This window comes from Dermacentor silvarum, chromosome 11 (assembly GCF_013339745.2).
Source record: "Dermacentor silvarum isolate Dsil-2018 chromosome 11, BIME_Dsil_1.4, whole genome shotgun sequence".
Taxonomy (NCBI): Eukaryota; Metazoa; Arthropoda; class Arachnida; order Ixodida; family Ixodidae; genus Dermacentor; species Dermacentor silvarum.
In genome coordinates, this window is record NC_051164.1 from 44,032,777 (window position 1) to 44,046,652 (window position 13,876).

Here is a 13,876-nt window from a genome sequence, read left to right on the forward strand (position 1 = left end):
CTTCGCCGGGCGAATGTGGTTCTTCAATATTTTGTTTCAATTCCCTATACTGAGGATTGCGCGCTGCAGTCGCTGTTTAACCGTGAACTTCAACCGGGAACCGTTGGTACGCCGATCCGCACTCTTCATGACTAAGCTGCACTATGCGGATGGAACGGCGAGTGTTTGAGCCCCTGAATGCAAAAGATAACCTAAATAAACGTGAGGTAAACCCGCACCACCAAAGGTATCGCAGGTTAAAAGCCAAACACGAGCAAAATAAAAAAGGGGTCGAAAATCCAAAAGTAAACTCACTAAGCAAGCCAATTGTGTATAAATGAAAAAAGCCAAGGTGGAGCCAACATGCAAAAGTATAAGTAAAGCGTACAATAAACGGATCTTGGCAGAGGAATGAAAGGTCTGCATTTAAATTATATGTCTCGTGTCGGCATTCCGTCCGGTTGATTTATTAGGAAAATGAAAGGTGAAAAGAGATGTAAAAATATGTAACAAAGGAAAAGGTAAATAAAAAGAAAAGAAAAGAGAAAAAAACGGAAGAAAGGAGAGAAAAAGAAAAAAAGTCACAGGCCTGCGCGGCACTCGCAGCAACCACCTTGGCTAGGCCTTTTTGCACTTGCCGAAGATCACCTCCAAGATATCATGTGTGACCCGCATGTGAACAGCTATGCGCAATTACACCAAGGGTAGAGGAGAGGAGACGTGAGCGCTAGGAGAAGAGGGCGGATAGGTGCGCGTCCCTTGCCCCCACCTCTAGCAAGTGTTTGATCACGTTACCGCACGCATGCTTGTGCTGAAGGAATCTTCAGCTCTCGTGTTTCTTCGAGCTGTTTGTTAGCCTAGTTGGTGTTTGCTGAAGGACATGTTGTTGCAGTAACTTAAAGGGACATTAAAGGGGAAAATGATTTCTTCTGTATCAGTAGATTACCCTTCCACGATGCCGAAAACATCACTCTAACCGCAAAAACACGCTTGGTAAGCCAGAAAGAAATGAAGAAAACAAAGTCACAGGCCGGCGCGGCACACGCAGCACAGTCACAGCGTAAGCTGGTTGAGCGGCGCAAGGGTAGCCCCAATTTCGGCACCACATACAACAAGGTCTTCGCGGCAAAGTGTCTTCGCCTCGATTTTGACGAGAACGATCTGAACTCTCCGCCCGGTGTCGGCGTCAACGGCGAGCTGCGGCTGCAGTCTGATGAGCCCGATGATGCCTGTTGGAAGCCGCGCATGTAGCTTTACGATTCGCCTCTGCAGCAGCGCATTGTACCTTGCGAGGAGACGCCATAACGTGTACCGAACAGTTATCCAGAATACGTGGCGCACATCTCACATCTCTTGACTCGTGGCACGGTACGTTGTTGTTGTTGTTGTTGATGATGACGGTGATGATGATTGTTTATTGGGATCTTCAAAACCGGCTGGTGACAAATAGTCACCTAGCCTGCTTGAATTAACCAGGTCTAGTTACATGCAGCATGCAACTGCTATTTGCAACTTGCATGTTGGTCACGCTGTGTTTGCAGGCGCCTTAACTAGATGGCGCCGCCAGACTGGCGGAGGCTCGGCATCGCGTTGATTGCGCGCCTCCTCTGAACCGCATCTCGTCGTCTGCGCCTGCGCGCCTGCCTAAGGAGCGTTTATAGGGCATTTTTACGCTGCCTGATGGCAAGCGCTTGCGTGGCTCTGATAATGAAGAAACAAAAAGCTTGCGTGGCTGTGTGGTAAAGTATCCGACTCCGGTGCAGCGGGCCTGGGTTCAATCGCGGGGCGGACCGGGTACTTTTTTTCGCATTTCCGGCGATAGCGGTTACGGTCGCCGGCATCGGAGGCGGCGGCGGACACCATCGCGAACCGAAACGCTATTGGAATGAGCCCATAACAGCTTACGCTGTAAAAAAGATGTTCCGAGTCGTCGGGTTGCTGCGCCATGAACAGAGCCCTGGCAGCTCCGGCATGGTGTCAAGTCAACCGATGCAAGTTGTTGAAGCGGCATGGGTGTACTCGTCGATCATGGGTCTGTAAAGCAAGGACTATAGAAGGCATGATGAAACGAGGGCCATAAATACAAATAGAACAGATCGAGAAGAGGAGTGTGTGAGTGAAAAGGAGTAATGTGGTAGCAGAAGTAAACGGGCGCATGTGCGGGATGACGAGATGAAAGGCGACGGCGAGCATGAGCAATGAAATCAGGCATTCTGTCTTAGTGTCCTCGGAGACAAGCTCCACCTTGGTGGGCGCAAACAAGAAGACTACAGAACAAAAAGGACAAGCAGAAAGAAAGGAAAAACAAAAACTCATCAGGACGAAAATACTCGTGCATGACATGTTCACGTGGACAAAAACAAGCAGGGAATGTGAATGAAGAAATATGATGGCAGCGTGCTGGCTACCTGCCACTGTGTGACATATTTTAATGAATAGAAAGACGCACTTAAGCTCGTGCACTCGGACTGCGGGCGCGGGCAAAGATGAAGTACGGCCGAATAGAACAGCCGCCCCAGTGAACGGGTATTGTTTCTGTTTTCTTGCTTAGAACGGCGCAGTCGACGAAAGCCCAGTCTTGAGGCGCTTCTGCCCTAAGCCTCGTCCTGCCTGCCTCCTGCAACAGGTGAAGGCCTTTCACGTTCCCCTGGCAACGCTTCCGGCTGGAGTAAGTACCGCGGCCACCACCAGCGCTATCTCAACGGATGTCGTACACGCACCCTTGGCCACAGGTCCGGGTGACCTGAGTACAGCGGCCGCAACCGCCGCCTCAGCGTGTGCGTATTCTTCCCCGTGGTCAACGGATGGTTTAGCGGGCGGCTTGACGGACGTCATGTGAGCATTTTGCTGATGTCGCTGTAGCTGAACTCGATCGTTTCGGCCCCCTTTGGTTTCCCGCCTGCAACCTTAGCATCATCATCGGAACTACCGGAGTTCCAGGGATTTAGAAATAACACCATTCCGTGGGTGCGAGCAGCGAACGCGTTCAGGGCTCGCCATGCCTTGCCCGACAACAAGATATGGCTAATTGCAGCGGGCCGGTTTCGAGATGGTGCTGAGGCGTGGGCGAGCTACGTAGGTCAGAAGTACCGGTCCTGGGTAGAATGGAGCACAGCTTTGATTACTGTTCTCCACCCGTTCACGTAGGCCTGCGATGACCCAATCACCACTGCTCAGCAACTGAAACTCGTGGAGTACAACACCTAGTCGTGGCATTTGCCCCAAGTAGCGCCTCGATAGAGAGGCCCGCAGGCTGCACCCTCGCAGGCTCCGGCGCACCAGGTGTCGCCGTCGGCTTTACCGAAGACGGTGGGAAGCACCCGGTGACGACCGCTCCTACTTTGGCATGGCCGTCTACGGCAGCCGAGCTTCTGCGACGCCAAACCCGCGAAGCTGGAGCAGCACCATCTAGCCGCTGCGGCTGCACCTAACAAGGTTTTGGCCGATAGAGTCGCGGACTGCCTGCTGTAGACCCCGGTTGCGAGCTACTTGTCCTTTCGCGAGCTTTGGACTCTGCTTGGGCATCTTGCACCACACCATCACTGCCAGAGCCCGAGATCCCATCCCATACACTAGACTTGGTGACGCAATCTCCAAGCTCTACGCAAGACACACACCTCATGACTTCAAAGCAGCCATTGGTCAAATTCAAATACATTCAAACTCCGCTGAGAGAAATCAAGAGGCGAACAGACCAGACGTACAAAAATCCATCGTTTCCAGCACAGGCACAGCTGTTTACAGTTTCTAGCCTTAAAAAGCTCGCAACTCCTACTTTCGCAACGCACATCGCAAGCCTGTAATCTCCTTCCTATTGCACGGCTTCTGACCAGGACAGTTCGGTAGCACGCGAATTTCTCTCAATACTTGCCAGGTTGAGCACCTCGGAGTGCCTTGTCCTGGCAGCTGCGCCTTGCGAAAGCGAAAGTCGCGTCACACACCGAGACGGCCACTCGCGCCATCATTGCCTCAGACACCTACACTACGCACTGCACATGACCGCGATCAGTGCAACCGTCCCCGTTTAGCGAGGTAGACAGCGGTTCTGTGTCCGAGACCGCCCGTCATGTTTTACCAACTGCGACGAGATAATCATCGGTGAGACATGCGGCACGAGAGCAACACTCAGTACCGACTACCCAGAAATGCTGGTTGCGTGCAGGACAGTGTTCACGACAACGCCCATTCCCAAGTATTGTCGATTATGGTTTTCCATCACCAGCGTGCCCTCACAAGCGACTGAGCTATCTGCGGCACCGTGGCCGAGTGTAATGAAGAGAGAGACGCACTTAGGCTCGCGCGCTCAGACTGCGGGCGCGGGCAAAGACGAGGAAGGGCAGAATAGAACATCCGACCCAGTGAACGGGTTTTCTTTCTGTTCTCTAACTTATACATAAGCAGAAACGTCTCCCCGAATGGCGAAGCTATGCGCATGCTTTAGACTTTCATTTTTTTCGATAGCTCATAGAGATCACAATTTGTCATGCAGCAGTTCCGTGGGTAATCAAATTTCGCAAGATCAAAAATTAACTTTGGTTGTACCGAGAGCTCCTTTGAGTTACGCAGTCACGGTGACCCTGCTGAAATAAAAAGTTTCGATGCAATAATTTACTTTTGTTTATTAGCGACAAATTACGACGTATCACCCGTCGCCTCATTGTCACCACCGTTGATGGCGTGACCCAGAACGAGCCACCCTTTTATTTAATCACAGCTGTTTTAAATACTATTACTTAGTCCTTATGGAAACATCTTGCAAGAGTATATATATATTATTTACTGCCAGTGCGTATTACTTGTAGGAGTGGTCGCCATTTCAAATGTACTATTGTAGTGTTCTTTGTTCTTGATGTCTCGTAAGACAGCCCATAGTTTAACGCGTGAGACGAGATATCTCATTATAACAGTTTATTTTCCATGTTGAATTACATTTACGCTCATTTAAAAATGCCCCCTTGAATGATATTACGAGCATTTATAACGCAAACAATATTTATTTTAGGAACTTGATCGGAGTGCCACCCTAAGGGTAAGTATTTTGTATTCATGTCCTTGACTTTAATATACATGCACTCATTGAAAACTTTGCAACGAGACCGCTAGAACTATTAAGTAATATCAGTACTGCAGGCACCTACGCCTGCTGTTTTAAATTGTGGAGGCATAGAGATCTCACGTATTAAACACCCAATGGCAACAGAAACGGTATAGTATGAAACAAAATTTAAACTATGACGTTTATCTTTAGCCACTCGCGGACTGTGAGGGGCGGTATGGGATAAAGCATCGGATCATTTTCGGAATGCAATCAATATTTAATTTACGAACAAGATACGCAGTTTAAAAGATATAACGGTGAAACAAATGTGACGCATTTTCCGTACCATTTCCACCTAACACTATGCACTGTGGGTTTATTTTATACCTTCCATCGCAGATGCCGGGTGCAGGCACGGACCAAGACATTGCTGACAACACTGGCCTTCAGACGGCTTTCAAAGTGGGTTTAAAAATGCCTTACGTGAATATTGATCTCCTATAATTTCGATGAAGTGGTAACTAATATTCTTACGCCAATGGCACATAATATCAAACTATTGCAGGTGCTCATTTTTTTGAGGAGTGTTCTTGATACATAATGTGGTTGCATGCGAGAACAGGTTTTTACGCACGATAACATTTTTTAGGAAACGTGCTAGATGTATTTATAAGAATGGGGCCGTAACCCCGGATGAAACCAGTTTCCCCTCTGCCGAAGTTTTTGAACAAATGGTGAATAAATAGTACTAAGTTTCGAAAAATTGCCCATTAATTTTTCTGAGTGCATGCAAGTTATAGACGCCCCTAAAACATGACAAAGCAATATGAAAATATATCATTTAGCATGAACATTCATGAGCTCATGGCTGTTCAGTTTGCTAAACCTCCCAAATTACTCTTAAATGTTTAGGCTGCGTGTTTTGTGATTATTAGTATTACTGCAGAGCCATCCTGCGAGCTGTTCGCTTCACATTGCGAAAGATGTCAAAACAGGTAACTGCGCTTCATTATCGCGTTCACTTTTAAATAAAAATCAAGTGCGGTGCAGCACCAGCACGAGGGCAAGCCCAAATTAACAACCATGTTTACGGAGCCTCGATTCTTTATTCCGAAGCAAAGCAAAAATCATTCGTGTGCTTGTAGAATGAATATTAGGCGCACATATTACCTTAAGCTACACATTGCACTGGCTGACCACGAAGCAAGGAAGGCCAAGCGCCATGTACATTTGAGGTGAGCGGCTCACAGGGTTGAATCATGAATGCGCGTGTACTTGTAGTTCGATGATATTCATATGGAACGCATATTTAAACCTAATTAGACAAGCAAATTGCAACTCACAATGTACAAGACGTAGGAATAGTGAGAGAAACGTAGTTGTTTAAACAGAGCACCTTATTATTAGTTCATTGCGCTCATCCCGAAATGCGCACAGTGCTCTATGCTGCCCTCCAGACTTTTGTTCTCACTTGGAAAAAAAATTGCTGTCAAAAAATTCAGGGCATGGTGATCTCCCTTGGTGTGGGTAAGGTATAGCCGGTTGATGTCCGTGTGAGGGTCTCTGAAGGTGGATAACCATCGAAGCTGTATGGATGGTATATCTAGATGTAGAACACAGAGATATATAAATGCTTTGGTGCGGTTTATTTTTTCACGGAAGGTACTATTGCTCTGTGGGCGCTATGGTAGACGGCGAAGGGTTCGGTGACGACGATGGACAGGATCGTGGCGGAGGTCAAGTCCGAAACACGAGCGCCTCGTGGTCGTTGGCACCTTGGGATTGGTGTAGCACTGTAGCCCTAGCCATCTGGCCGCTACACGTCCATGCTGAAGTCGCCAACGACGTGGACTGTAGTAAGATCGTCATCAGCCATATCGAGCAGCAATCCAAAGTGTTCCTTCATAAATTCCTCTACGTCGTGCTTGGAAGAGGCAGGTTGAACGTACACGGTGGCAACGACCGTCCCGTCAGCTATCTTTACAGCACACGCGTCGGCACAACACCTCATGCTTTCTAATTCTTGGGTGGTGGATGAAACGCGGCGGCTACGTCGTTCCGCACGTATATGGCAACTCAGCCCGCTCGCGAGTCAACTAGACGGTCGCACGCGACGCCGGTGTAACCATCGATTTGAACGAAGAAATTGGACCACGTCTCGGAGAGACACAGGAGGGACACCCACCTGACTAGGGACTCGTGGACCACGTCCGGCGCGTGCAGGCGCAGCGACCTAACGTTGAGAGCCGCCAGCGAGAAGGCATATTGCAGTTCGGCGAGTCTAGATGCATACGCTTTGGTGAAGGTGGGAAGGTGGTGGCTCCCTAGCCGCCGAAACTCGTCCAGCAGGTCGTGGTCCCGGTTCTCTCGGGCGTGGCAGAAGCTGTGATCTCCCTTGGCGTGGGTGAGGTATAGCCGGATGATGTCCGTGCACCTACTGAGTGCAACGTAGATCAGCTTGTGAGGATGCCTACGGTCGTACTCGTACACCACGTCTGAGCGCGTCCGAGTAGGTGGCCTCCTGCGACTTGCGAACAGTAACGGCACCGGCCTGAACCACGGGAAACTGCCTGCACCGGCAGACAAGCCCCGTCTTTCTGTGCATATTCAGGGTGAGGGTGGTGGTGGTGGTGGTGAAACTTTATTGACAGAGAAAGCTATGCGCAGTTTATTTCTGGGTGGTTCCCTCTGACAAGGCTGGCAACCGTGGCTCGCCGGGCCTGGTCGAGGGTCGCCAGTTGGCTTCTCAGGTCCAGATTGGAGAATCTTGCCTCCGGAGACCACGTATTGAGTGTGTGTGCTGTGACTCATGGCGAGAGTGGCTCGTCCGGTCTGTCTGTGCATTGATGCGTTATGTGCGCGAATGTCGCTCTGTGTGTGCTACACCAGGGCATGTCTGGGAGTTGTATCTGTCTGGGGAGATGGCGTGTAGCGGGGACAAGGGTGGGTGTTTGTTTGTTCTCAGGCGGCACCAGTCCCTAGCCTGGAGTCTATTGAGAGATTTGTGCAGGGGAGCGTATGTCTTCTTGTGAGACGTTGGTCCTCCAGTGTTTGTTCACTTGTGGTTAATAACTCGTGGGTGGCTACTCGGTCTGTCGGGGGCTGAATGAGGGTGTGGTCAGCCACTTTGCTAGTGAGACCTCGAGCTGCGCAGTCCGCCTCTTCGTTGGCCCGCAGGCCTTCGTGCCCGGGGAACCAGACGATCCCGTGAGTCCACTCTAGTGAGCAGCCAATGATTCGAATGGCTTGTATAGGGAATGTTCCATTCGTGTATAAATGCGATCGAACGCGTCGGTTGATGCGATCGAACGCGTCGGCAGAGAGCATGCTCACTTCGTCTATGATGACGTGTTTAGGTCACTATCGCTCAGACCACCGTCACGTTGACAAGTGAACTTGAAGACTGCGTAGACGGTCCTTACCCCAACTGCAACTGCCGCCTTGCCTGTGCTGGCGCAGACCATGTAGGCTTCTTACGCGGAATCGGAACTGCCGCCGTTGCAGTATGGATTATACACGTCAATCACGAGCCGAAGAACGAACGTCTTGCCGCAACTCGCGGGGCCCGTAAGGAAGACCCAAAGGGGCTTGGACCCTGGCGTGATGGCAGGGTAGATGATCTCCCGCAGAAACTCGCTGTTCTTCGTTCGTCATACGCGTATGGTTATAGTACTGTTCCGGGTTCAGGATGTCGGACGCAGGCCGCACATGAATGGAAGGCGTGGCGCAATCAGTCGGTCATCGACGGTGTTGAGCTTGGGTATGTGCGGAGGCAAAGGAGGAGATACGTACCCGTTCGTAGTGCTGAAACGAGGCACGTTACCCTTTACGATAGGCTCCTTGCACGTACTGCACGCTCTAAACCTCGCAACGTACTCCTTGCCAGGAAAACACCCAGTCTTCCGAACGTATCCTATTGCTATTCGCCTCACCTTGAAATTTTCCTTATAAAGGCCATTATGACAGACGGCGTTAAACGGAAACAAGCTGAAATTAAGCACAGAAACACAGAAGTGTGGTTACACCATCTGGCATAAAAAAGTGTAGCAGCACAGGATTGCTACGCCTTATCATGGACAAAGTATACTATTGACATAAATATACATTCGGTCCATATTTTGAAAATAACCTAAGACCCTTCCCGCTCATTGTTTCTGCCACCGGCTACTACCAAAGTTAAAAAATTTTCAATCATTAGGCTGCATAAAATGAAGTAAAACTGAAGGAATTCCATTGCTACATAACCCCTATGTGAACTGAAAGCTAGGTCTCACATTTTGATTACAGACTAACTCAATCATTCTCTGTTTCATTTACAGGCATACTCCAGAGTACTTGAAGACGAATGTGCGAATGTAGACACTCGCCTATCTGGTCTGGAGAACATCACCGGAGTGCAGCTGTTCTTCATTTCGAGTGCTAGGGTAGGATGTCTGCGTTTGGATGAACAAATTATATTCGATATGGGCACAAATTTCTTAAGTTCTGTTATAATGGTTGCTATTGGTTTGCCTTATTTCCACAGGCTCAGTGCAAAATTACAGACAAGAATTGGCTCACCAAAGAGATATCATCGTGGGATATCACCCCTGCGCGAAACAGGTAAGAACAAGACAGACAGAGAACTTTATTGGGCTCCTTAGGAGCGCTACCGCTCAAGGTGGTAGAGCAGCGGGCCGCTCCCACGTCGGGATGGGTAGGCCGAGCCTCACCGCCGCGTCGCGGGCCCTCTGGACGGCCCTGAGTTGATGTGGAAGGTCTGAGCTCCTGAGCATGGACTTCCATTCCTCTTCGGTTATGTGTTGAGGACCCTGTAATGTGGAGCGCTGCCTGAGCATGTGGTCTAACCTACAAGCGGCGCCACAGTGCGGGCATGCTGGATCAAGGGCTTTGATGAACTGGCTGTGGGTATAAAGACTGGGATATGACCTGGTATGAAGCATGCGGAGGCTAGATGCCTGTGCTCTAGAGAGCTTTGCGTGAGGAAGGAGGAAGACCCTCCTGCCCCACTGATAATGCTTGATGATTTCATTAAAAGTGAGGAGAACGTCCCTAAAGACTGCTAGATTGGAGTCTGAAGATCCCCTAGGTTGCCCAGCGCGGCAGGTCAGTTCGCGCGCTCGGGCGTGGGCGATCTCGTTCAAGTTGGCCATGGAGGCCAGATGCGATCTGAGGTGAGCCGGAAACCAGATGATTGTGTGAGGAGAAATATCCCTGTGACCTAAAATGCGAGTTGCTTCAGCTGATACCGATCCGGGCGCAAAGGCCCTGACCGCCGCTCGTGAGTCTGTGTAGATCTGTTGCTTAGAATCGTCAAGAAGAGCAAGGGCGATAGCTACCTGCTCAGCCTTAGCTGGAGTGGCGTTCCTGATAGAAGCAGAGTGGAAAACAGAACCTGTGTGATGAACCGTGACGGCCGAGAAGTTGGCCGATCAGCCGTACTGCGCCGCGTCTACGAAGCATGCAGACTGTGGGTTTGCACGAACGTCTTTGAGCAGGGCTTGACCCCTGGACCTCCGTCTCCCTCATTGTGCTGCGGGTGCACGTTGGGGGCAAAGGAGAGACTGTAATGTAAGTCCTTCGCTCCATAGTGAGATTATGTTTGTGTTCCTCTTCTAGAGCTGGATTACATCCTAGGACGGCCAAGATGCTCCTGCGCGAGGCCGAGGAAGAGAGCCTGGGCGTCTGAGCCATATGCTGCGCCTCGATTATCTCTTCCAACGTGTTGTGAATACCCAGTTTCATAAGGCGTTCCGTGCTAGGGCTCGAAGGGAGACCTAGCACTCTCTTGATGCTCTTGCGGATCAGGAGATTGAACTTAGTCTTTTCATGACCCTGCCAGCAGTGTATGGCAGCAACGTAGGTAATGTTACTCATTAAATAAGCGTGGAACAACCTCAGTAAATTGCCCTCCCTGAGGCCACCTCGAAAGTTGGAGATTATAGTAATAAGCATAACCATGCCTTCTGTTTTACCTGTCAGCTTGTTTATGGTCTGCCCATTAGTGCCATTAGCACTAATGGGCAGACCATAAACCTGCCAAGAACTCTGATGACCTCTACCCTAGGGATGAGAGGACCAGAACTGGTGCGAAGCTTTTCATTGACGTCCGAGAGGGGGACCCAGTTCTTAGGTTTGACGCCCCTTCTCTTGGGTCTGTACAGCAAAAGTTCCGACTTGCTCGGAGAGGGTCCAAGTCCGGTTTCACTAAGGAAAGCCTCGGTGTAATCCACAGCCTGTTGGAGTGCCTCTTCTACTCTCCCTCGCTGCCGCCCGTACACCAGACGGTGATATCGTCGGCGTAAAGGGTATGACTTATGCCCTCGACTTGAGAAAGCCTCTTGGAGAGCCCACAGAGAGCAATGTTTAATAAAAGTGGTGAGACCACCGAACCTTGTGGCATATCTTTGGAGCCAAGAATGAGTGGTTCTGATTTGAGATATCCTATCTTAATCGTGACCGTTATGCTTTTGAGGAAGGAGCTGATGAATGCATGGAATCTATGTGCCAAGTCAAACTAGAGATAGGTTTGAGAATATGCGTGTGCAAGAGATTGTCAAAGACGTTTTCCAGGTCAAGGCCCAGGATTGCCCTGGCATCTCTCGTCTGCACGTCGATAATCTGATGTTTGATCAACATCATGGTGTCCTGGGTCGAGAGTGCCGGCCCGAAGCCAATCATGTTGTACGGAAAGAGACCATGCTCTTCAATGTGTTTAGAAATGCGCTTGTTAATGACGTGTTCGGCCACCTTGCCTATACAGGATGTAAGCTATATGGGCCTTACATTAAAGAGACCGAGGGGGTGTCCCAGTTTCGGGATAAGAATGACTGACGCCAGTTTTCACGATTTCGGAACGACTCCCTGTTCCCACACCTTATTAATCTCATCCGTGAGTGTTTGTATGGAAGCATCGTCCAGATTACGAAGGAGCCTATTGGAGATCCCGTCCGGGCCCGGGGCCGATCGCCCATTCAGTCCCATGAGGGCCTCCCTCACTTCAGCCGTGCTGAAAGGTTCGTCTAGAGAATCCGCGTGCGAAGCCTCGTGAGGAGGATAGTCGGCGTCGCACGAGAGATCAACCGGCAGATATGTTTTCAGTATTTCGAGTATCTTTTGTTTGAGTGTTCCTGCTTGGCCACTTGGGGGATTTTGTCGATTGCCCCCCTCTGGTTGGGTTTCGAGTTTGATTCATTGAGCAGGTGCTTAAGCAAGTTCCACTTGCCACCTGTGCGCATCTGGCCAACGACCGAGCTACAAACGTCGTCCCACTGTTGCCTAGAGAGCATCTGACAGTGTTCCTCAATTTCGCGATTCAGCTCAGCGGTCTTTTTGTGGAGCCAACGGTTGAGCTTTCGTCCCTTTCACCTCACTAGAAGTGCGTTTTCTGCTTCGAGCAAGCGCGCTAGACGGCTGTCCATCCTGTCGACCTTAAAATCAGGAACTATGCACTTGGTGGCCGCAGCCACATCCTGTTTGTGTTGGGCTACCCAGTGGTCGAAAGACTCCGGTAACTGGTGGTCCTCAGCACCCTGCTCCCTGATTGTGCGGAAAAGGTCCCAATCTGTCAATTTGAATTCCTCGGGGGCCTGCTCTGTACTTCCATCGAGGTGGCGAGAATGTAGTGATCACTACCGAGACTTTTGTTAAGGTTGTGCCAGATTACCGACCTTGAGTTGGCCACAAAGGTGACATCCGGAGTGGTGTCTCTGGGACATGAATTGCCAGTTCTGGTAGGGAAGAGGGATCAGTGAATAGAGTGAGGTTGTGGTCCGAAGCCGCCTGCCATAGATCTCTATCCTTTGCGTTAGTGTGGTGATATCCCCACTCCTGATGTGAGGCACTAAAGTCTCCGGCAATTATGATTGGGGCCCCGCCCACCTTCCCGACTGCCTTGGACACGAGTGACGTGAAGCGTTGTCTCATGTCCCTAGGAGTACTGTAAATGTTGAGATTGAAGAGGCTGTTCCTAAGCTGCCCGTTTGGTACGAGCTCGATTAACAAGTGCTCAGCCTTAGTATGGTTCATGGAAATATCGTGAACTATGGCGGTTAACTTCTTCGACACAAGGGTGCAGAGGCCCCTTTTATCTTGCCCAAAAATACAGTGAGACCTATATCCCGATAGGGTGAATGAGTCTGTCCACGTTTCCTGGAGTAGGATAATGGGCGGCTTGTTAGGATGAGATCTAATGAAGTGCTGCAGGACCGCTTTCTTACGCTGGGATCCACAACAGTTCCACTGCCAAATTACGGTGATGCTAGGTCGACCCTCCATGATTAATAATTTCAAAGACGGTTCTCTAAACGCCGAATCCGACGACCCAATACCAACCGCATATTCGAGCACTCCAACCATCACGCTCAGAGAGGAGAACGCCTCGCCAGGGGACTTGAGCGTAATCCTTAATTCGGTCTGAAACTCTCTCATGTCGTTCTTCAATTCCTTAAACTCAGATTTGAGCTCTTCCAATCCCTCATCTCATAAGGGTTCGGGCAGGGCTCTCTTCTTAGCGGGGCGCCCAGCTGCAGGCGTCTCTGACGGGGTCTCAATGTGCATGTCAACCGTCCCTGATGGGGGAGGGGGGGGGGGGGAGGCGACTGCGAAGGCGGCGACGCGGCCGCCAACTTTAGTTCGGCTACCTCTGCTTTAAGACGCTCAAAGGCGCTCCTTAGCAAAGCGTTTTCGCGCTCGAGTTCTGCGATCCTTGTACGTCCGTTGTAGTGGTCTTGATGCGCTTGACCTCCCATGCTCTGGGGTTTCCCGGCTGCACAATCATGCTCCTGAGCTGCTCTTGATTAAGTCCAGATCGACGCCTCTGACGACCCCCTTACATGTGTTGTCCGGTGCGGCCAAGTA

The 13,876-nt window shown here is 50.3% G+C and overlaps 1 protein-coding gene across 2 annotated transcripts in view; it reads left to right on the forward strand.

Moving 5' to 3' along the window:
- Positions 1–13,876, forward strand: part of LOC119433754 (neprilysin-1-like) — a 293,006-nt gene that overhangs the window by 265,257 nt on the left and 13,873 nt on the right. The window contains exons 8-11 of one of the 2 annotated variants that reach the window (XM_049659297.1): positions 4,982–5,008; positions 5,417–5,479; positions 9,337–9,441; positions 9,543–9,619. The exons of the other annotated variant lie outside the window; for it this stretch is intronic. Coding sequence (XP_049515254.1) covers positions 4,982–5,008; positions 5,417–5,479; positions 9,337–9,441; positions 9,543–9,619 — 272 coding nt within the window. The remainder of the gene's footprint in view (positions 1–4,981; positions 5,009–5,416; positions 5,480–9,336; positions 9,442–9,542; positions 9,620–13,876) is intronic. 2 annotated transcript variants of the gene reach the window in all.